Source organism: Hylobates moloch, unplaced genomic scaffold (assembly GCF_009828535.3).
Source record: "Hylobates moloch isolate HMO894 unplaced genomic scaffold, HMol_V3 SCAFFOLD_1, whole genome shotgun sequence".
Classification (NCBI taxonomy): Eukaryota; Metazoa; Chordata; class Mammalia; order Primates; family Hylobatidae; genus Hylobates; species Hylobates moloch.
This window is the reverse complement of record NW_026652276.1, coordinates 45,287,824-45,311,088: the sequence shown is the minus strand read 5'-3', so window position 1 is coordinate 45,311,088 and position 23,265 is coordinate 45,287,824. Positions and strand designations below refer to the sequence as shown.

General features: G+C 41.6%; 1 protein-coding gene and 1 pseudogene across 4 annotated transcripts in view; one reads left to right on the top strand and one right to left on the bottom strand.

Annotated features, from left to right (window-relative positions):
• Positions 1-23,265, bottom strand: part of ANKRD44 (ankyrin repeat domain 44) — a 324,166-nt gene that overhangs the window by 18,576 nt on the left and 282,325 nt on the right. For all 4 annotated transcript variants that reach the window (XM_032755076.2, XM_032755077.2, XM_032755080.2 and 1 more), the window contains exons 17-21: positions 20,320-20,391; positions 9,672-9,873; positions 5,119-5,206; positions 3,978-4,095; positions 1,913-2,129 (exon numbers count right to left, since the gene is read on the bottom strand). In XM_032755076.2, the coding sequence (XP_032610967.1) occupies positions 1,913-2,129; positions 3,978-4,095; positions 5,119-5,206; positions 9,672-9,873; positions 20,320-20,391 (697 nt within the window). The remainder of the gene's footprint in view (positions 1-1,912; positions 2,130-3,977; positions 4,096-5,118; positions 5,207-9,671; positions 9,874-20,319; positions 20,392-23,265) is intronic.
• Positions 9,962-12,261, top strand: LOC116809388 (heterogeneous nuclear ribonucleoprotein A3-like; annotated as a pseudogene).

The window sequence follows — 23,265 nt, the reverse complement described above, 5'->3', positions numbered from 1 at the left end:
CTGCAATACAATTTTAACACCAACAAAAAAATTATAGAATGGCTGCTATTTGTTCTATAATTCCAGTTTCAAAAAATATACACATTAATTTATAATTATTTATATTCTCAAAGGAAAAATTATGAAAGATGCACACAAAATTACATTAGAAAGTAGGTTTAGAAATGGAAACAATTTTACTTCAGATATTTCTGTACTTTGGAATTGGTATAATTAGCACACATTTTTAAATTAAGTGAAATACAAATTTTAAAATCTCCCAAATAATAAGTACAACAAAATAAATAAGGAATATGAAACATAACAAACAAACACCAAAAGATGAACCATGCATCTACTAGTAATCAATTGTGACAGGTTATTAAATTACATATATATATTTGGTTTTAGTTTTATTATTTTAATCCCTTGTGGGATCCTGGTTATATTATATAGATCAGAAACCCTGAATAAAACTGGCCATTTAAGCTTATCCGTTCTGATTACGGTTAAGTGTTAATGATTAACTAAAAGGGGAAAGTGAACTTTTACTCAGTTAAGGCATCACAGCAGCTGTGGAGGGGTAAGAACTATTAAAAAAACAAACAATTGACCCAGCCATCCCATTACTGGGTATATACCCAAAGGACTATAAATCATGTTGCTATAAAGACACATGCACACGTATGTTTGTTGCGGCACTATTCACAATAGCAAAGACTTGGAACCAACCCAAATGTCCAACAACGATAGACTGGATTAAGAAAATGTGGCACATATACACCATGGAATACTATGCAGCCATAAAAAATGATGAGTTCGTGTCCTTTGTAGGGACATGGATGAAACAGGAAAACATCATTCTCAGTAAACTATCGCAAGGACAAAAAACCAAACACCACATGTTCTCACTCATAGGTGGGAATTGAACAATGAGAACTCATGGACACAGGAAGGGGAACATCACACTCCGGGGACTGTTGTGGGGTGGGGGGAGGGGGGAGGGACAGCATTAGGAGATATACCTAATGCTAAATGACGAATTAATGGGTGCAGCAAACCAACACGGCACATGGATACATATGTAACAAACCTGCACATTGTGCACATGTACCCTAAAACCTAAAGTATAATAATGAAAAAAAAAAAATCCAGGTGACCATGGAGAGTTCATTTTTAAGCTTGAGGTCTGAATTATCTCACGTGCAGATTTGAAAGTTTGAAATAGATGCTGGTTCTAAAATGACCCTATGATTCTTTATAAGCTAGTTAGCTTGATAAAATGAACATATTCTTTTATTTCATCAGTAAATTCACCTATAAAATTTAAGTACTGGGTTAGTGGTAGGATGAGGAAAAGATGTGATAACCTGGAGGATGAACCTGGGACATTATGCTAACTGAAGTAAGGTGAAAGACAAATACTGCATGATTTCATTTATATATGGAATCCAAAAAAGTTGAACTCATAGAAGAAGAGAGTGGGGGCAGGAGATGGGTGGGAAAAGGGGAGATGTTGATCAAGGGTACTAAGTTTCAGTTAGAAAAAAGGAACCAGTTTTAGTGATCTCACGGAATGGTGACTACAATAAACAATAATGCATTGTTTATTTCAAAATTACTAAGAGTAGATTTTAAGTGTTTTCACCACAAAAAATAAGTATGTTAGGTGATGGGTTTGTTAATTAGCCTGATTTAATCATTACACATTATAAACATATATTAAAACATTATATTGCACCCCACAAACATATACAATTATTGCTTGTTAATTAAAAATAAACCTTAAAAAATACACAAAAAAGATATCTTGGATGCAGAAAGATTAGAAACCATGATTTGCAGAATTACACAAGGCTCTCACCTCCACAGAGCTCACAGTGGTCCTGGGGTAGGAAGTCTAGTGGAATCAGTCAAATGATAAGCAACTCACCATTGTAACAAGCCCAGTGCAGCGGCGTGTAGCCTTGGTTATCTTTGAAACAACAGTCCTCCTCAGAAAGAGCCATTTGGAGCAGCTCGCTCAGCCACGTGGCGTGGCCACGAGCAGCTGCATAGTGCAAGGGCGTCCTCCCTCTGGAATCTTTACAGAGAATTGACACTTCTTGTTCCAGCAGCATTTGCACACATTCCTCGTGTCCTGTCATAATCTGATGCATTGCAATTAAAAACACAAAACAAACCTCAGAAGACTAAGGAAGCAAAGCAGTTGGCTAAGTGATGCTGGGCTTACAGCAAGTGGACATATGCCTGGGTCTTTAAGGAAGGCAGACTCTGCCCTATTTCAAGGGCAGAAGGCAGGACAACCTCAGCAAAATTCATAACGGAAAAATCTGTGAACATCAGCATTTTCCAAATATCTCTTGCCTCTCCTGACAACCGTGAAAGATATCATGATGCAGCCGGGCGTGGTGGCTCACGCCTGTAATCCCAGCACTTTGGGAGGCTGAGGCGGGAGGATCATGAGGTCAGGAGATCGAGACCATCCTGGCTAACATGGTGAAACCCCGTCTCTACTAAAAACATACAAAAAATTAGCTGGTCATGGTCGTGGGCGCCTGTAGTCCTAGCTACTTGGGAGGCTGAGGCAGGAGAATGGCGTGAACCTGGGAGGCAGAGCTTGCAGTGAGTCGAGATTGCGCCACTGCACTCTGGCCTGGGCGACAGAGCAAGACTCCATCTCAAAAAGAAAGAAAGAAAGATATCACGATGCAGCAGTAAACAATCAGTCTTAGAATCAGGAAGGTCTAAGTGAAATCTTGGCACCCCTGTGACAGGTCAGTTTGCCTCTCCATCCCTCACTCTATTCACCTATATATAAGAATGGTAGTAACAACTTCACAGGGTGTTGTGAGGACTGAGACAACAGATGCAAAGGCTCTCAGCTTATTGTACAGCCCACAGGAAGCAACCGAGAAATAAAAACTATGATTGTGACAATGATCACATAGCGTTCCTCTTCTCTTCATTTATCAGTGTGCTTGGTACCAGCCCAAAATAGCAATTTTATGATTTCTGCTTGTGTTTACTTAGTTTATTTGGCATGCTTTAAAAAACAGTTCAGAGGGTGCAAGTGGCTCATGCCTGTAATCCTAGCACTTTGTGAGGCGGAGGCAGGAGGATCACTTGAGCCCAGCAGTTCGAGACCTGCCTGGGCAACATGGTGAAACTCCATCTCTATAGAAAATACAAAAATTAGCTGGGCATGCTGGCATGCACCTGTGGTCCCAGTTACAGGTGGGAGGATCATTGAGCCTGGGAGGTGGAGGTTGCAGTGAGCTGAGATCGTGCCACTACACTCCAGCCTGGGAGATAATAGTGAGATTAAAAAAAACCAAAACCAAACACTTCAACAGATGTGTGCAAATAATGGTCCACAGAATACATATTTTGGCATTATTTGCAAGGACAAACAATTAGAAATAGCATAACTACCTAAAACCAGGTAATCATTGAAATAAACTATGACACTTGAACACAATGAGGCATTAAAAATCATGATGCAGAAAAAAGTGACATGAAAAAAGATCCTTAATATACTAAGAGAAAAAAGCAGATTCCAAATGATATCTTCAGTATTCTCTTTTTAAAATCTGAAACAAATCTATATATAGAAAAAAGATTGGAGATAATATACACCAAATAGTGGTTATCTCCAGGAGGTATGATTACTGGTGATTGTGATTTTCTTCTCTGGGCTTTTAAAAAAATATTCTGCAAATTTTCTATGATATACATGTATTTTGTAGTCAGAAAGCAGAACCAATTTCACCAGCAGTAGGTGTTCGTGCATCTATTATCACAATTTAACATGAAATCTTAAGAGCAAAACCTTCCATTATTTTGCCTTTGCCAAGGATTTTCTAATTTCTTTTGGACTGAATAAGGTTAATTGGTTATATTAGGAAACAACTTTTGCTAAAAATTCATAGAAGGAAAAAAAAAAAACAAGCTCATTAAAAAAATTGCTTGACTACAGCTGAGAAAGATGTACATACCCCTCTGTGTAAAGCTGTGCATCCTAGGATGTCAACAGTGTCTACGTTGGCTTCCTTTTCAAGTAACAATGAAACAGCATCAATATGTCCATATGCTACTGCAAGCATCAGTGGTGTTCTATGCAGAGAGATAAAGCAGGCTTTTAAAAAGGAGATTTAAAAAAATATTCATCACTACCAGTAGGAGGACATTCTCTTTCTCTCTCCCATTCTCTTCCCTTCTCCTTTTGACAATTTCTTAATATTTTCGAAGTGTCCCCAGTTTGCTATACGATATGCAGAGCAAGCTATCTGCCTCTGCTCTAATGGCCACATGGAATGTTGTTAGTGGAATGATCCCTAGGGATGAGGCAGGGGAAGCTTCCTTTTCAAAATATTCATGTTAATCCCATCATTTTCAGACCCATGCAGCATTTACTAGATATCAAGGGCGGGAGTATGTGTATGCAGAAGCGCCTCTTGCTTCCATCAGAGCAGCTCTACTTTGTAGTATTCTATGTTGGACTTCTGCTAAAGATTTCATTTACACAAAGCTTCTTTCCCTAAAGAAAAGTCTGTCAAGTCTCAGGGAAAGAATGAAGTGTTGTGATGCAAGAGGGAGGTGAGATTCTGACTATCACACTAATTCACATGCCTGGGACTAGTCACTGCTGACTTTTGCTCTGCATTTCCTATTTGTAAGAGAAGATTAGGTGGAGAATATGCCAACAGAAGGAAATTACTTTGAAAAAACAAAGTTGAGGAAGAAAAGGCATCTGAAGGATTTTAATAATAGAGATAACCTCATGAGGTCTGTCCTATTTATTAATTAGAAAATGGCAATGGTGTAGCAGCTTCAGAAGAAGGTAAAGATGGGTAGAAAGAGAGAACAAAGGAGAGAATATAAATAAGAGCCGGGAAACATGGCCACAGCCCTTAAAACGGTGATCTTTCCATCAAGACGTGCGCACACCCACTCCTTCATGCCTTTCTTGGATATACGCACTGTGACTTAAAGCCACCTCATTATACATTGGTCCTGGTCCAAATATATTCCCCCAACTTCTCAATTCTGCAGTCAGCCTTGTAATGATTTAACAAACCAACCAGGTAGCTGCTGTGATTGAAATGTCAACCCAAGGCCACGTGTGAGCACACTTACTGTCCTTTGGCATCTTTCACATCGACTGCCTCAGGGTTGTCTGCAATTTCTAGCAACAGCCGTAAACACAGTGTGTGACCATTAATTACTGAAAAAGAAAACAGTGGACAGTCTTTTAACAGAACAACACTACACATATCTCTTCCAAATGACTTTTTTTTTTTTTTTTGAGATGGGGTCTCGCTCTGTTGCCAGGCTGGAGTGCAGTGGGGCGATGTCATCTCACTGCAATCTCCACCTCCCAGGTTCAAGCGATTCTCCTGCCTCAGCCTCCCGAGTAGCTGGGATTACAGGCATGCATCACCACACCTGGCTAATTTTTGCATTTTTAGTAGAGACAGGGTCTCACCATCTTGGCCAGGCTGGTCTCGAATTCCTAGCCCCAGGTGATCCGGCAGCCTCAGCCTCCCAAAGTGCTGGGATTACAGGCATGAGCCACCAAGTGACCTTCTGAGACAGAATCTCGCTCTGTCGTCCAGGCTGGAGTGCAATGACATGATCTTGGCTCACTGCAACCTCCGCCTCCCGAGTTCAAGAGATTCTTCTGCCTCCCGAGTAGCTGGGATTATAGGCACACACCACCACACCCGCTAATTTTTGCATTTTTAGTAGAGATGGGGTTTCACCACATTGCCTATGCTGGTCTTGAACTCCTGGGCTCAAGCAATCCGACTGCCTTGGCCTCCCAAAGTGCTGGTATTACAGGCATGAGCCACCATGCCTGGCCCCAAGTGACATTTATTTGGACTTCAAATCAGTGGTTTTCCATTGTTGCCGCTGGATCCCCCTCGACTTCCAGCTCAAGGTAGTTTCGAGGCAGAGTACCTCTGTGTTAATCTGTCTTCCCCATTCTTCCTAGCAGGGTGCATTGATCCCCACCTTCCTTTTCTAGTTCCTGTGTTGAGGGTTTTTTCTTAGGCTTAGGGTCCTTTCTTATCTCCTGTGATGGGACTAATATCTCTCCCCACTAGTCAGCTCCCCTTTTTGTTCCTCTGTCACCCAATTCCATATAATCATCCTGTATCTACCCTGCCTCCAACCCCTTTAAAAAGAAGGAAGAAGGGAGAGAAGGGTGTGGAAGTGTGAGGTGAGCAGGAGCAGGATGGAGGAGGAGGAAGGGGAGGAAGGAAGGAGAGAAGTGGAGGGGAGAGGGGAGACGGACAGAAGGGAAGGGAGTAGGGAGCTGGGGCTGCCTCTTCTCCCAGGTCGTTTTACATTCTGAAGTAGATATTCAGAAGAAGTATTCTTGCAATAGCTCTGACTGATGAGTGGTGGCAGAAAACAAAACCTCACGCCGGCAGGGTGTGCACGCTCCATCTGCTCACTGTTGAGTGACGGTCCCTCAGCCCCGCGGTCCCCGAACCACAGGCGGCGCTTTCTCTGACTTCCCAGGCGTCCTCGTGCCTGGCCGAGGTGTGACTGGGTTCCCTGGGAGCCCTTTCCTAGGCTAGGCCGGGCCTCCCCCTGCCCCTCCTCGCCCAGCGGACTGAGTAGGGGCCAATGTGCGCAGGAAATGCGGCCCCCAGGCGGGGCCGGCCTGGACTGGCTGGGGCGTGAGCACAGGACGCACTCCTGTGCGCACCAATACCAGGCTGCTTTAGAAGGCTGTGGTGGTCCCACAGGGGCTGGGAAGCAAACCTATGATAATAACCTCGGGGTAAGCTGCTTTCTGCCAGGCTGTTGAACGCAAACCAAAGCCTTATGATAGGCATGACTTCCCACTCAGGGAGTAAGATGAGAGCAACCGTGGTTAAAATTCCAAACGTGACCTTCTCTCCTCTCTAACAATGGGAAGGCCACAAAGTACATTGCATTTGCCACATGGATGTGGAGAGAGAAGGGAACAGACGCCGCTATGTGAGGTTGATAAAGGCTCTCCTAAGAGCTGCATTTTACAGATTTTATTTGCTTGCCAGCCAAGAGAGAATGCTAATTTAACAATGACACATTTTTTCAGGGACAATACATACATATTAGAATTAGCTTGCATTCATCAACAGCACTCAAATGAACCACAGGAATAATGTGCACATTTTGTAGACCATTGCATTCAGCTCATTCTCAGCAACACTCCATTTATGTATCTCGGGAGGAAATTCTGTGGATTGGAGTACAGGTAATATGTGGTTGCTGCTGCTGTTATGTTTTTTTGTTCTTACAATTACACTAAATCTGCTACCATTGGTGAAATAGGCAAGAAGTTTAATGTATGGCTAAAAGGAAATGACTGGCAAAGGACTGACAGCTGAATACTGCAGACGGCAGGTTCATGAACATGGAAAAACAGCATATTTTGACTGGTTCCTCTTTCTGTAGCAATTTAATACTCTAAATAGTCATAATCATAATAGTTCAAGTGACGTTTGATATTTGGCTAAACATAAGAAGAAAAAATTATCTAACCTCATATAACTCACCCAATGTGTTAGATAGCAAAACAGTTTCTACAGTTGCTTTTTTTTTTTTTGTACAGTAGCTTTTTGAACTTAGCTAATAGCCCTCAGGGTTTTTTTTGTTTTTTTTGTTTTGTTTTGTTTTGTTTTTTTGAGGCAGAGTCTCGCTCTGTTGCCCAGGCTGGAGTGCAGTGGTGTGATCTCGGCTCACTGCAACCTCTGCCTCCTGGGTTCAAGCGATTCTCCTGCCTCAGCCTCCCGAGTAGCTGGGACTACAGATATGCACTACCACACCCAGCTAATTTTTGTATTTTTAGTAGAGATGGGGTTTCACCTTGTTGGCCAGGCTGGTCTCAAATTCCTGACCTCAGGTGATCTACCCTCCTCGGCCTTCCAAATTGCTGGGATTACAGGCATGAACCACTGCACCCAGCCCCTCAAGTAAATTTAAGTTCCCTCGAAGTTTGTAGCCAAACTTAAATTCTCATTGGCTTCCTACACACTACATTTCTTTTTCCCCAAATTGCCTTCTAGCAAAAAGATGCTAACATCTTTAGCTCTGCTGCCAAGTTCAGCTTTGTCTCAGACCAGCTCAGCCTCTTTCTGACTATGAGTGACAACCATTTTTTCACACGACTCAAAGACTACAAACTGTCACTCCAACTATCTGTGCCAAAACCTCTGATACTCATCCTGGCTCTTGCTCCTCATAGTGCTCCGAGGATTTGAAACTGAAAATATTGGCCTCTCAAAAGAGTTGAAAAAGATTTTGGGTAAGCAGATCCTCAGAGCACACGCTAAAGCTTCTGCACAGTAGACATTTTGTGAACGGTCCAGTGACAGTGTCTTTTTAATGAATGACAGGAGGAAAATCCAAGCTGACTGAGTCTCTTGACCACTAGGGGGCTTCATTGGACCACAACCCATATCACACTGGCAAATGAGTGAAAATGATTGTTCTTCATTGTTTACCTGTTTATAAGGGCGATTTTCCACAATCAAAGTAGGCCCTTTGTAATTGTCAGGTAATAACGAAAATAGGATGCTTCTCTTAATAATAGCAACTAATCTTTTAAAAAGGAGGACAAAATTTGAATTTTATAATAACAAGAATGGATGGGGAGAAAAAAGACTAAATGTGATGAGAAATAAGAATTTATAATTCAACCACACCAACTATTACTAACCTTATGGCTAACTTTTTTTTTTTTCCAGCAACAATCATTTCCAAGTAAGTAGGCAACAATTAGGTTTTTTCAACCTCTGTATTGTTTTTCTTCAGTGGCTTGGAAATTCAGGGACATAGATGGAAATAGTTCTACAAAGTCTATCATTCTGGGAAAATTTTCCCAAGTAGCAAGAATCATAAAGTCTTTTGAAAAAGTATCTTCACTTATTTGCTTCCTCAATACACCCATTTCACCAAGTAAGACAGTTATTTATCTTTACAAAATGTTATCTACTACCCTAATCAAAGGCTGATATCACTGGATTTCCTGAGCCAAAGATATCTATGCCTTAGCTGAGCTAGAGATGCTTCCATATTACCCTTATGTCTGTGTATATATCTAGAAGTGTCTTGACACAGGTTTTCATGGGCATGGGAGAAAAATCCCAGAAAAGGCAAATGACTTTCTTTTTGATATATACATGTACTTTTAAACCGTCTTGATTCATCGATGTGTAAAAAAGCTAAGAAACATCATTTAGGCTGGCAGAATGATGTACTGATTGCTGCCTTATGATTCCTTATATGAAATAGCCTTGAATACATTAATATGAATATGAAATAGCCATAAAACCTGCTGTTGGTTTTATGCTTTCAAATACTGTTTGATTTTGATGAATTTTGTTCTACGTAACTTGTTCTGAAGATTGCATTACACCTTGCCCTTTGTTCAGAATGTTTTGTGGTAGCTTTTAGCCAAAAGTTCTGACCTCTCTTTTGAGTTAACAAGGCCAGAGCACCTGGCCAGAGAACACCAATCACCTCCAAGAGGATAGCAGGCCAAAAGCATTTTGGAAGTGTGGAAGTACGTCCGATGTGGAAAGAAAATTGATATTTAAAAAACTGGGATGAAAGAAGATGCTGCTTTCCTTCTCTTAAAACTTATGAACAAGCCACAAAACTAGGGCAATCAGGCCCTTGACAAGACCTACCTGAGGCATGAAGTGGTGTTCTTTTGGTTACATTGTCTTTCACAAAGATGGATGCGCCCTGATTGATAAGCGCTTCCACACATTCTGTGTGTCCTTTAAAGGCAGCCAGATCCAGAGCAGTGCGGCCTTTCTCATCCCTGATGTCCAGGTCCACCGGCGACTGCAGAAGGACTTCCAAGGCTTGATGGTGCCCATTGTAGGCCTGCAAAGAAGAAACCAATGGCTCCCATGCTTGCTTGCTCACCTCAAATCCCGCCACAGTCCACAGGAGGGGCTGGGCTTCCTGGGCCATGGATAGAGACCACTCCCAAGAGCACATCAGAAAAACACCTGGAATAATTATTAAAACACAGGCAAGCTGGAGAGTTAGACTGAAACACTATAATGCACAAACTTCAAAGTTCCATATGAGTTTTTTATTCTTTCTCTTTTGTCACATAATTTGTTCCAAAGGCACTGAATGTATTAATGTATTCTTATATCTACTGATGTAATCATCTAATATAAACTAACAGCTGAATGAATTACCATATTCTTTTATCTGTTAGTTCAGTCCTAAACATATTTGCATAAACAGAATTTTTTTTTCCAGGAGTCTTTTCTGATAACAAACCTGGGGGAAAAATTACTAAAAACATTGTGGACTTTGAGATACAACAGAGGCATATAGATGTTCTGTTATAGGCCAACTCTTTACTAATTTCTAACTGTGTGACCTTAGGTGAGCTTCTTAATTTCACTTAGAGTTTGTTTCTTCATCTATAAGATGAGAGCAATCGAAGCTGCCTCCTAGGGTTGCTGTGAAGATGAAATTGCATAGGCTTTGCATAATATCTTGCATGTAGCTAGTGCTTCTTTTCTCCTTTATTTCTTCCCTTGATTATAATGAAGAACATTTCATTATAGAAACAATTATGGAAATACACTCCACGTAGCAGCACTAAGTTCAGACCTTTTATGAGGTCCTAAGCTATGTTAAGATTAAGAGGCTTGTCAGACATGGTGGCTCATGCCTGTAATCCCAGCATTTTGGGAGGCCGAGACGAGTGGATCACTTGAGGTCAGGCATTCGAGACCAGTCTGGCCAAAATAGTGAAACCTTGTCCCTACTAAAAATACAAAAATTAGCCAGGCATGGTGGCAGGTGCCTGTAATCCCAGCTACTCGGCAGGCTGAGGCAGGAGAATTGCTCGAACCCGAGGCAGAGGTTGCAGTGAGCTGATATCACGCCTCCGCACTCCAGCTTGGGTGACAGAGCAACACTCTGTCTCCAAAAAAAAAATTAAAAAAGAGGCTTTATACCATCAAAAAACAAAATTAAAAGTCTGAAAGATAATTTTTATTGAGTCTATAAGTTAAAAAATATATTAGCCGTCCCCCACCCCACCTCTCCACACACAGGCAAACGACACTGAAAATAAGAGAAGGGAGCTAAGGTTATATGGGGTGAAAATGGGGATGGGGGGCATGGTCAAGAGCAGTTGAGAAAATTGTTTATTGGTGGCCTGACTCTGAAACTACAGATGATAGTTTAAGAGAACATTTTGAGAAATGGGGCACATTCACAGGTTGTGTGGTAATAAAAGACCCCCAAACAAAATGTTCCAGGGGCTTTGGTTTTGTGACCTACTCTTGTGTTGAAGAGGTAGATGCTTGACCACATAGCGCTGATAAGCATGTAGAGGAACCAGAGAGCTGTTTCTAGGGAAGATTCTGCAAAGCCTGCTGCCCATCTAACAGCGAAGAAAATATTTGTTGGTGGTATTAAAGAAGATATAGAAGAATAGAATTTGAGAGACCACTTTAAAAGGTATGGCTAGATTACAACCACAGAAGTTATGGAAGACAGGCAGATTGGAAAAAAAGAGAGGATGTGCTTTTGTAACTTTTGATGATCATGCTACAGTTGATAAAACTGTCATTCAGAAATACCACAATATTAATGGGCATGACTTGGAAGTGAAAGAGGCCCATTCTATACAAGAGATGTGGTCTGTTGGATTGCAGAGAGGTTGTGGAGCTGGATCTGGCAATTTTAGGGGTGATGGAGGAAACTTTGGAGGTGGAGGAAGTAATTTTGGCTGTGGTAGAAACTTTGGTGGAAGAAAAGGCTATGGTGGTGAAGGTGGTGGCAGCGGAGGTAGTTATGGAGGAGGTGATGGTGGGTGTAATGGATTTGGAGGTGATGGTGGCACCTATGATGGTGGTCCTGGTTCTAGTGGTAGAGGGGGCTATGGTGCTGGTGGACCAGGATATAGAAACCAAGGGGGTAGATATGGTGGTGGGGGATATGGTGGTTACAATGAAGGAGGAAACTTTGGTGGTGGTACCTGTGGTGGTGGTGGGAACAATAATGATTCTGGAAATTATAAGTGGGCGACAGCAATCAAATTTTGGATCCATGAAAGGGGGTAGTTTTGGTGGAAGAAGCTCAGGCAGCCCCTATGGTGGTGGTTATGGATCTGGTGGTGGAAGTGGTGGATATGGTAGCAGAAGTTTCTAAAAACAGCAGAAAAGGGCTACTGTTCTTAGCAGGAGAGAGCGAGGAGTTGTCAGGAGAGCTGCAGGTTACTTTGAGACAATCGTCCCAAATGCATTAGAGGAATGGTAAAAAATCTGTCACAGAAGGAATGATCATCCATAGTCAGAAAAGTTACTGCAGCTTAAGCAGGAAACCCTTCTTGTGCAGGACTGTCACAGTCACCATTTGCAAAAAGTACAGCTATTAATTAATGCAATGTAATGCCGTTTAGATGTACATTCCTGAGGTATTTTATCTGTTGTAGCTTTATCTTTTTCTTTTTCTTTTCATTACATCAAATATATCGTCCTGTAAATTGGGGTAGTGGTATGAGGATTAAAAAATTAAGGCATTTTTAACTTTCAATATTTGTGTAGTTCCATTTTTCTATATTTTAATACAGAAACTTTCACAAAATGCAGTTTTGAAGGTGTTTCCTTGTGAGTTAACAATAAAGAAGATCACTGTTAATTACTATTTTGTATGAATTTTGTTAAAGTTAACTGTAAAGAAACAACTGCTGACTTACAGTTCAAAGGGAATCTATTCTCCCCATTTCCAAACCATGATCTGAATGGGCACTGACAAGTGGAGAGAATAGATATTTGTATGTTTGCAATGTGTGTTTTAGATAATAGGACTGGCTATTTAAATTAGCATATTTATGAATTTAATAGCATTAAGATTACCTTAAAATGAAAAACAAAAACTCAGAATTCACAAAAAAAGAAAAGTCTGATTCCAGTGTCTTTAGTAACCAAGTCTCCTCTTATGTCACTCGCACTTTTTATTTTTCTACTGCAGCTATTACTCAAGACACAATTTGTTTGAAAAAAGGCTCAGCACAGACAAAAGACTAATTTCCTTAATATATAAAGAACTCTTGGAAACCATTTTAAAAACTAGGAAAATATGCAAAAGGCATGAAAAGGCAACTCACAGAAAAAGAAATATAAAAGGTCAATAAATATGTGAATATGTGAAGAAATAAGTAAATTTTTAAAGTACGATTTTTCACCTACCAGATTGGCAATGATTAAAGTTTGGTCATGCCCAGTATTAGGTAAGACACTGAAAAAAGCAATCATACACTCTGTTGGTGAGAGTATAGATTGGTGTGACATTTGTGGGGGGTGGTTTAACAAAATCTATCAAACTTTTTAAAAAGAGAAACAAAGTTGCAAACAGTACTTAAAGCATGACCTCATTTATATACAAAGCAAATATATCTCATATATATAGGCTTCTGTATTCATAGAAGATTTGCAGAAAGATACAAAAGAAGCTATCAATGGTACTTATCTCTAGAACTAGGAAGTAGAGTAATAAATGCATGGACTTATTTTACCTTATCTTTTAAAATATGGTTTGAATGTTCCTTCCTGAGTGTGTGTTAAGAATGACAATAACAAAAACTACATTGAAAAGGAGACATAGGAATTAAGAGATACATTAAACATTTTTTTCTCATTACATTATTTTTGTGAATGATTTTGATTATGTTACATATTAAACCTATATATCATTTATAACAGGTAGTATAACAACTCATGCTGATGAATCCCAAAAGTATATCCTAGTCCCACTTCTCCCTTGACTTCTCAACTTGTATGTCCGGCTGCCTGTTGATGTTCCCACTTGAATGTGTAATAGGCATCTCAAACCGAAATCTCCCTCCCAAAACTTGCTCTATCTGCAGCCTTTACCATCTCAGTAAATGGCAACTTTATTCTTCTAGTTGTTCAGGCCCCAAACCTTACAGTTGTCTTTGTCTTCCCTCCTGTTAAACCCAGAGCTATTGCCCTCAACAAGGAAGGGCTCTGGGATAACAGGGCCAGTGGGTGTTGAAAAATAGCCCTTCCTCTCCTTGCTGCCCTAGTACAGGGAAGTGTCTGCTGAAAGCAAGGGACACATTTGCTAACTCACATGGAGGTGTCATTAGGGTCTCAGGTATCTGGCAGGAATCTGGCCTAATTCTCACAAAGTGCTGTGTCAATGCCACTTTCAGGGCTCATCATTTCTATTCTTTCTTTAAAATACATCCAGAATCTGTCTACTTCTCACCACATCACCAACCTGTTTTGCCAGGATTACAGCAAAAGCTTCCCTTCCTATCCTTGTCCCACTGCAATCTGTTATTAATGCAACCATTCGGTGAAATCTTTTAAACTCGAGTTGGGTCACATCATTCCTTGCTTAAAACTAGCCTATGACGTCTTCCCTCACTGATACCAACATGCAAAACTTTCCATGACCAATCAGGCCCCCAGAATCTGGCTTCCCTCTATGCTCAGCTTCAGCATGTCCCCTCACTCACTCTGTTCCAGCTGCACCAGCCTCCCTCTATAGTTAAATAGCTGCATGTCCCCCTCTGGGCCACTGCATCTGTACTTTCTGCTCCCTCTGTCTGGAAAGCTCTCCCAGTAATTCTGCTCAAATATCACCTTATCAGGGGGGCTTCCCAGAGCAGCCCATGTAAAATATAAAATAGGCTCTGCCCTCCACCTCACACATACTCCCAGATACTCGCCACCCCACTAATCCTGCATTCTTCTGCTTCATAGCACAAAACCGATATCAATGGATATCTGTTATGTATCTATTGATTTGCTTATTGTTTGTGATTGAAGGGACTTAATGTGGGTTGTTCCTGCTGTATTCTAGAATCATGCCTTGCACACAGTAGACACTCAACACTTATTTGATGAATAAATGAATGAATATAATGACTACTATATTTGTTACTATTTTTGGTAGAAACATATTTTTTAAACAGCAATTTTTTTTAGGGTTTTTTATGTGCTGGGCACTATTTCAAACATCTTAGCATAAATCCCAAACATCTTTTCTTATAGATGAAAGAACCAAAACAAGCAATGTTAATTAACTTGTCCAAGATCACTTAGTTAGTAAGCGACAAAATCAGGATTCTGAACCCAGAATCTGTCACTATTAAATCTCACGCTTTTAGGCGCCATCTTACAATTTTCCCCAGTAATTCCATTTAGTTGACTTCCAAACAAAATTCTCTTGTCTCTATGTGGAATAGAGACAAAATAATGGTGACAGAATTGAATAACAAATACTGAATCAGAAACCTAAACCCTTTCTATAGAAGGCTCAACACAGAAATGCAGTGGCTTGAGCGGAGGTATGAAGCGAGAAAGTACACTTCCGGGACTAACCTTTAGACCCTTGCTCTTCTACTACACACACTGCCTGGCTTGAGACAGGAGAATGCATTTCTAAAATAAATTGCTAATAGATATGTCTAACTTTCTGATCTGTGCTTGTTAAGCTATTACCATAGCTGCACAGGATAGTAAGCCTCTATTCTAACCTAAACTCCGAAGCAATAGCTAACTTTTATGGAGCACTTGCTGTATATCAGGCAGTATTGGCCATGCATTGCCTCACTGAATTCTCACAACAACCCATGCTCTGCTCCTGTTATTCCCATTTTGCCCAGGATGACACAGAAGGGCAGAGATGATACCCAGCTCTCCCATGGTTACACAGCCTAATGTGGAGGAGCTGGGTTTCAAAGGTGAACCAGGCTGACTCCCAGAGCCCAGGCTGTGAGGCTTTTCACTAGTGAATATGGAAAGGGTGCAACATGACCATAAGGTATATGTTCCCATAACCTTTTATTATAGGAAATTCCAAACATAAACAAATAATAGAGGATGGTATAATGATGGTATACCTTTCACGCAGTTTGGGTCATGAACAGCTCAGGGAATAGGTGATTTCTTTTTTTTTTTTTTGAGCTGGAGTCTCATTCCATTGCCCAGGCTGGAGTGCAGTGGAGCCATCTTGGCTCACTGCAGCCTCTGCCTCCCAGGTTCAAGTAATTCTCCTGCCTCAGCCTCCCCAGTAGATGAGATTACAGGTGCATGCCACCATGCCCAGCTAATTTTTGTATTTTTATTTTTATTTTGTATTTTTAGTAGAGATGGGGTTTCACCAGGCTGGTCTCAGACTCCCGGACTCAAGTGATCCACCTGCCTTGCCCTCCCAAAGTGCTGAGATTACAGGTGTGAGCCACCACATCCGGCCACACAAGTGATTTTAAGCCAACTCAGGAGCACTTCGTGTAAAACTTGAGATAAGAGGAGTGCCTACATCAGTGTGCACATCAGGCTACAACACTTGACTCCAGGCTTAGTCTGTCGCTTAAACTTGGACTTAACTTGCTTAAGTTAGAGACCTAATACTAAAATCAAATGGAGTGAACTATGCTGGCAATTAGGAAAGCTTTAAAATTTCAACCCATACTTTCTTCTATACCAGGCACTTGAAAACCCTCTTAAAGACAGAATGGTTGAGAGGCCAGATTTATCTACAGCAGGGGTGTCCAATGTTTTGGCTTCCCTGGGCCACACTGGACGAATTGTTTTGGGCAACACATAAAATACACTAACACTAATGATAGCCGATGAGCTTAAATAAAAAAAGTTGCAAAAGGAATCTCATCATGTTTTAAGAAAGTTTACAAATTTGTGTTGGGCCACAATCAAAGCTGTCCTGGGCATATGCAACTCTTTAGCTAGGGGTTGGACAAGCGTGATCTATAAAATTCACTTTGTTTCTTTATCTAGTTTGTAGCTCCTGAATTTTACTATGTATAAAGTAAAGCCTTCACTAGAAGTATTAAACATTTTAAATTGTCTTAAGCAACACCTTTAAAAAACCTTATTCGGTAACAATTATTTCTTAAATGTGATTAATTTCTCCAGACCTTTTAAGATAGGAACTAAGGACAAAGAGGGGAAAGAATTGGGATCTCAATAGAATCCATGAGAACAATGGATCTGTCTGGAAATCTTGACAGCTAGAGCCTTTCATTTGCATAACATGGTTTCTTAATTTAATCTTTTCAAGAGGATGAAATGCTTATGAAATTCACTGGGCCAATAACCCTGGAGATTTGAAGCATTCAGCCAGGAAATAGTAACTCAAGGCAGGTCAGGTTTCTTGTAGCAGTCAAGGTTTGGGGGCATCTGGTTCCATTACACTGCTAGAGTGCTTCCACCTAAGAAATTATGTGCTTTGGGTTTTATCAAGTTAATTGCTACTGAGGCCCCTAGAGAGGGTGACGGGCATACCTGTGGGGTCCTTAAAGCAAATAATTTGTATTTAGAGAGAAACAATAAAATGACTTTAGAAGGAATCCACTGTAATCACCCTGGTCAAAGTCATGGTCATCATCTCTTGCCTGGTTTGCTTTGCTTCTGCTTTCGTTCCTTTGTAATTTTGACTCAACATAGAAACTAAAGTGATCCTTTTAAAACAAAAGTCACATGATATCAATCTGTTTCCTCAAGACCCTCCTAATAATTTCCTATTTTGTTCACAGTAAAAGTCCCCGTGAGATCGGTGGTGGCCCCCCAAACTCCTGGCTCCCTCCACAACATGTGAGGCATTGCCCTCAGCTACTCTCTCCTGACCACTCTGCTCTAGCCACAGTGGCCTCTTTTCTGTTCTGTGGACATGCCAAGCATGCATTCCCCCAGGGACTTTGCACTTCTGCCCAAAACACTCCTCCATCAGATATCAACATGCATAGCTCTTAAGGTCTCTGTACAAATATGAGATTCTACGCTACATAAAATAGCACCCTGGCTAGATGCAGCAGCTCATGCCTGCAATCCCAGCTACTCAGGAGGTTAAGACAGGAGGATCACTTGAGCCCTGGAGTTTGAGACCAGCCTGGCCAACATAGTGAGACCCCACCTCTCAAATAAATAAATAAATAAGCACCCTGTTTGCCACCTCAATACTTTCTATCTCCCTGATCCCATTTCATTTCCTCTGTAGCACCTGCAGCACTTATTGCCATCTGTCATGTGAGATATTTCCTTGCCTGTTTGTCTCCCCTAGACTGGATACCCTGCAAGGGCAAAGGTGGGGTTTTGTTCACTGCAATATCTCCAGCTACTCAAACGGTGCTTGGCACTATTCACAGTCAGTGTATGTTGGATGAAAGGATGATGTTAATAATGATGTTATATGATGTTAGTAATGATGACGATGAAGCTAGCTCATGGCACATATGTGTGCCAGGCACTGTTCTAATTGTGTTACATCCATTAACTCATGCCATCTCCACAATGGCCCTATGTTGAGGCACTGCTATTCTCATATCATGGGTAGGGACACTGAGACGTAAGAGGTGAGGTATTTGGGTTAAGATCACACAATAAATAATTCAATAAATTAACAAGTTGGAAAGGGTCTTTGAGATGCTTAACTAACAGATTTCCTTTAACTTACAGGTGGGGAAACCATGTCCAGGTGAGTTGCTAATGAAAAGAATGGTAGCTAGGACCTCCACTTGATGTATCTTTCCTGGGCCTCTGTCAGCTGCAGAACTACCAAAGCCCACCTCTTTTAAATGATATCACCACCCTATCTTTACACAGCCAGCAACCCATTGAGTTTAGCAGAGTACACAATAAGCACTCAACAAATACACTGTGGAAAAAAAAAAAGAAGAAGAACGAGAGATGATAGAGTCTTTGGAAGCCAAGAAACTCTTCTCAGATTAGTAGCAGGCTTGGCAATGCAGTCAAACCCACTTGTCAAACCCACTTTCTCGGGGCCTGAGAATTGTATCTGAGATAACCCTCCACATAGGACTCTCTAGGGGCAGTTAGTGCTATGTTTGTGAGTGCTCAGCTTTGGGGTAACTTCCCCAGGCACAGCAGATGGTTGGGCAGGGATTCTAGCAAGCAACCTGTACTAAGGGCCAACTGGCATGAAGCTTTATATGTATAAATATCTCGCTATTCATCCACATTTTCCACAGTAAGTCCATCTCCGGGAACACAGACTGATGCATGCTTTACCCTGATTTCACTGGACTCAAAATGCATGTGTGTATGAGTGTGTAGTGGGTGTGTTGGTGGGTGTCAGAGGACGTGTCAGTGGGTGTCAGCAGGTGTGCTGTGAGTATGTGGGGAGACAGGCAGTGAAGGGAAGGCTCCACACATATGGTCAGTTCTGGACACTCCCAATCCTTGTGTGATGGCCTTGTCTCCGCTCTCTTGCCTGAATACCTCTGCATGTCAATTAATAAAACACTCCTCTCTTCTCTCCAAAATCTCCATGTCAATTTTTCATCAGAATGACACTGAAGAAGTGCTTATGTACATATAGTATTAAGTGAAAAGTCATAAACACAGTTAAACAAAGAAACCCAGCCCCTTCTCATTCTTCCTGGCATCCTGCCCCTGGGTTTTACTAAGCAAAGAAGCATCCAAACACCATCTTTGTGGCCTTGAACCGAGTGCTCACAATTCAGCAGCACCAAGGGCATGTGAACACCTCAGGCAGGTGAGCTGGCTGTTGCTGGGTGTGGCTGCCAGTCAGCAGGGTTCCTAGGGAGCAGCTGCTGATGGCCAACTCTTAGCAACTCACAATCTGAGACAGAGTGGCGGGTGCACTTCCCACCTTGGTCACTCCCATGAAGAGTTTGGGGATCATCACTCTGAGCTGTTGCATTTGCCTTCAATTACTGGGATGTGGAGAGGAAGCGTTACTGGTGATAAAATAACTCTTCTTCCCTCACCTCCCAGATCTCACCCAGTACAAGAACCAGAGCCTCATACTTCATTGGAGACCCTGATTTCAAGTCCAGGCAGAAGGTCGCAGCTGCAGCTCTGCATGTGCTCATCTTGCTCTCATCAGTTTGTGCTCAAACATCCTGCCAGTTTTTAACTGTGGTATTCAATTAGCCATAGGTTTTCCACTTGTATACTGTTATCTCTAATCTAATCTCTTAAACTGAAATGTACACTTTGAATTTTAAAGACTGTTAAACTTTACAACAAGAATAAAGGGTAAGGGCTTTAGGTGCATTATCTCTTTTCGTTTGCCCTCATTTCACAGATGGGGAAACTGAGGTTCAAAACAGGGTAAGTCATGTGTCTAAGATCACCAGCAGATGAAGCTGGGATTGGAAGGCAAGGCAGTCTGTCTCCACAGTCTGTGCCTTTAACCACGGACTACTTTCGTTACCACTCATCACTGTGTTACTACACTTATATTTTAAGAGCAGTCTAGTTTTAGGAATGCTTAGGTTCTTTTTGTAACAGGTGAAGCTGCTCATGGCATCTCACTTACAGCTAAGTGGAGTGGACTCTTAGTAGCACCAGAATCTGATTCTTCAAACCCATTGTTTGTTCTTTCCAAAAGCTGTGGAGACAAAAAGCAAACAACAGTACATGAGTCCAAATTTTGCAAAATGTTGGTGTAAATAAGAAAAGAGGCCTCAGAAACTTGAGAAGTTATGCAATTTATCAGTAATATAAAAATCTGATATAACATATCTAAAACAAATATGCTAACAGAATATTTAAACTTCTAGATCACTTCAGCACTTAAATCCCGAAAAATAATTCATGTTATATCCATTTTCACCTGGCAAACTGATAATAGTGAAAAAAATAAGACCCAGTATTGATTCTACTATCAAACACACATTTACTGCAGATAGTGTGGATAGTGTTGAAAAAGACAAGACTCCTGCTCTCATGAAGCTTACATTTTGGAAAAACGAAGCATAGACAAATAAACATACAAATAAGAAAACATTTGGAAATGATCCATGCTGTAACGAGAATAAAATACGGGGATGTGATTTGGAGTGACTGACAGGCTGCTTTACAGCAGATGGCCAGGCAAGGCCTTCTCCAAGGAAGTGACACTTCAAGTGAATCCTAAATAAGAAGAAGAATTAAACCAGATAAAGGTGTGGCAGGAGAGTATTCAGGAAGAGGAAATAGTCAATGATATGCATCAAGAGAGGACAAACATGGTAAGATCAAGGAATGGAAAGACCAGTGTGACTAGGGCATCATGTTAGTAAGGGTGGCAGGAAAATGACATTCTCATAGACCCTTGGTGGGAGAACAAATTGTTAAAACCTTTCTGGTTCCCTAGCAAGCAGACTCAGAGACAGGGGAGGGAAAAACAAAACAAAACAAAACAAAAAACACCTTTCTGGGCAATTTGTGCATATCTTTTGAATTTAGGGATTCAATCCTAATAAATAATTAGAAGAGTGCACAATGGTGCATATGTAAGGAAATGCATTCATACAATAAATACTCAGTGAATGATTACCATGTGTCCTGACACTGTTCCCTGCACTGATAATCCAATAATAAACCAAGTATTAAAAATATATTTTCCTATTGCAGAGTAGACATACAATAAAAGAAAGAAGTTTCATAGTTTATTAGAAAGTGCAAGGTGTCCATCCTGGCTAACACGGTGAAACCCCGTCTCTACTAAAAATACAAAAAATTAGCCGGGCGTGGTGGCAGGCGCCTGTAGTCCCAGCTACTCGGAGAGGCTGAGGCAGCAGAATGGCGTGAACCCGGGAGGCGGAGCTTGCAGTGAGCCGAGATTGCGCCACCGCACTCCAGCCTGGGTGACAGAGCGAGACTTCGTCTCAAAAAAAAAAAAAAGAAAGTGCAAGGTGCTATGGTAGAGAAGGAAGGTTCAAAGAGCTCGAGGGGAGATTAGTTTGTAACTTTATGTAGGGTGATTAGGGAAAGCCTCACTGAGCAGGTGATGGCCCAGTAAAGTCTCGAGGGAGATGAGGGAGCCTTGTGAATATCTTGGAGAAGAGCATTCTAAGCAGAGGGGCCAGCAGCTGCCAAGACCCTTACAGACAGGTGTGCTTAAGAACATCAGGAGGCTGGAGCCAAGTGAGCGAGGGTAAGAATGGCCGGACAGAAATCAGAGAGATGGTGGCTGTGGGGGTGAGGTGTCAAAGAAAGCTGTGTGGGCTATTGTCAGAATTTTGACTTTTATCCCAAGTGAGGTGGAAATTCAGTGGAGTGTTTTGAGCAGGGGAGTTACATGATCTGTTAGGCTCTAAGGAGACAAGGGTGGGAGCACAGAAACAATTTAGGAGCTGGGGCAATAGTCCAAGAGAAAAATAACAGTGGCTTGGACCAGCAAGAGGCAGTGGAGATGAGAGAAACAGTTGGATTGTGGATATTTTTGGAGGTAAAATCAACAGGATACACTGACGGGCTGAATATGAATGTAAGAGAAAGAGAGAAGTCAAGGATGACGCCCAGTTTTTGTCCTAAGCAAATGGAAGGATGAAGGTACCATGACCTGAGATGAAGAAGGCTGTGAGTGGGATATATACAGCGGAAATGAGCAGAAGTTCAGTTTTGGCCATGTGAAGTTTGAGATGTTTATAAAGCATCTAAAAGTATACCTTGGCCAGGTGCGGTGGCTCATGTCTGTAATCCCAGCACTTTGGGAGACCAAGGTGAGAAGATCACTTGAGCTCAGGAGTTCGAGACCAGGCTGGGCAAGATGGCGAAACCCCATCTTTACAAAAAAATACAAAAATTAACCAAGTGTGGTGGTGCACACCTGTAGTCCCAGCTACTTAGGAGGCTGAGGTGGGAGGATGGCTTGAGCCCAGGAGGTGGAGGTGGCAGTGAGCTGAGATTGTACCACTGCATTCCAGCCTGGGCAACAGAGCCAGACTCTGTCTCAAGAAAAAAAGACATCTTATCCAGGAAGTTGCTGGATACATGGGTTTGGAGTTCAGGGTATTTAAAGACATAAGATTGGATGAGATGAACAGAGTACACAAAGAAGAGACGGGGTCCCAGGACTGATGCCTGGGGCACCCACCACTAAAAGCTGGAGAGATGAGGAGGAACCAGCAGGAAGACTCAGACTGAGCAGGTGAGCTACAAGGAAAACAAGGAGAACATGAGGTTCTGGAACCAAGTGAACAAGGAGTTTTATGAAGAGAATGAGCAGTCATGTCAAGTGTCATGACAGATCAGGGAAAATAAGGCCTGAGAATTTTTTTTTTTTAAGAGACAGGGTCTCACTCTGTCACCCAGGCTGGAGTGCAGTGGTATGATTTCGGCCTACTGCAGCCTCAACCTCCCAGGCTTAAGGGATTCTCCCACTCTGCCCGAGTAACTGGGACTACAGGCATGTGCCACCATGCCTGGCTAACTTTTAAAAAATTTTTTTTGGTAGAGACAGGGTCTCACTAAGTTTCCCAGGCTAGTCTCAAACTCT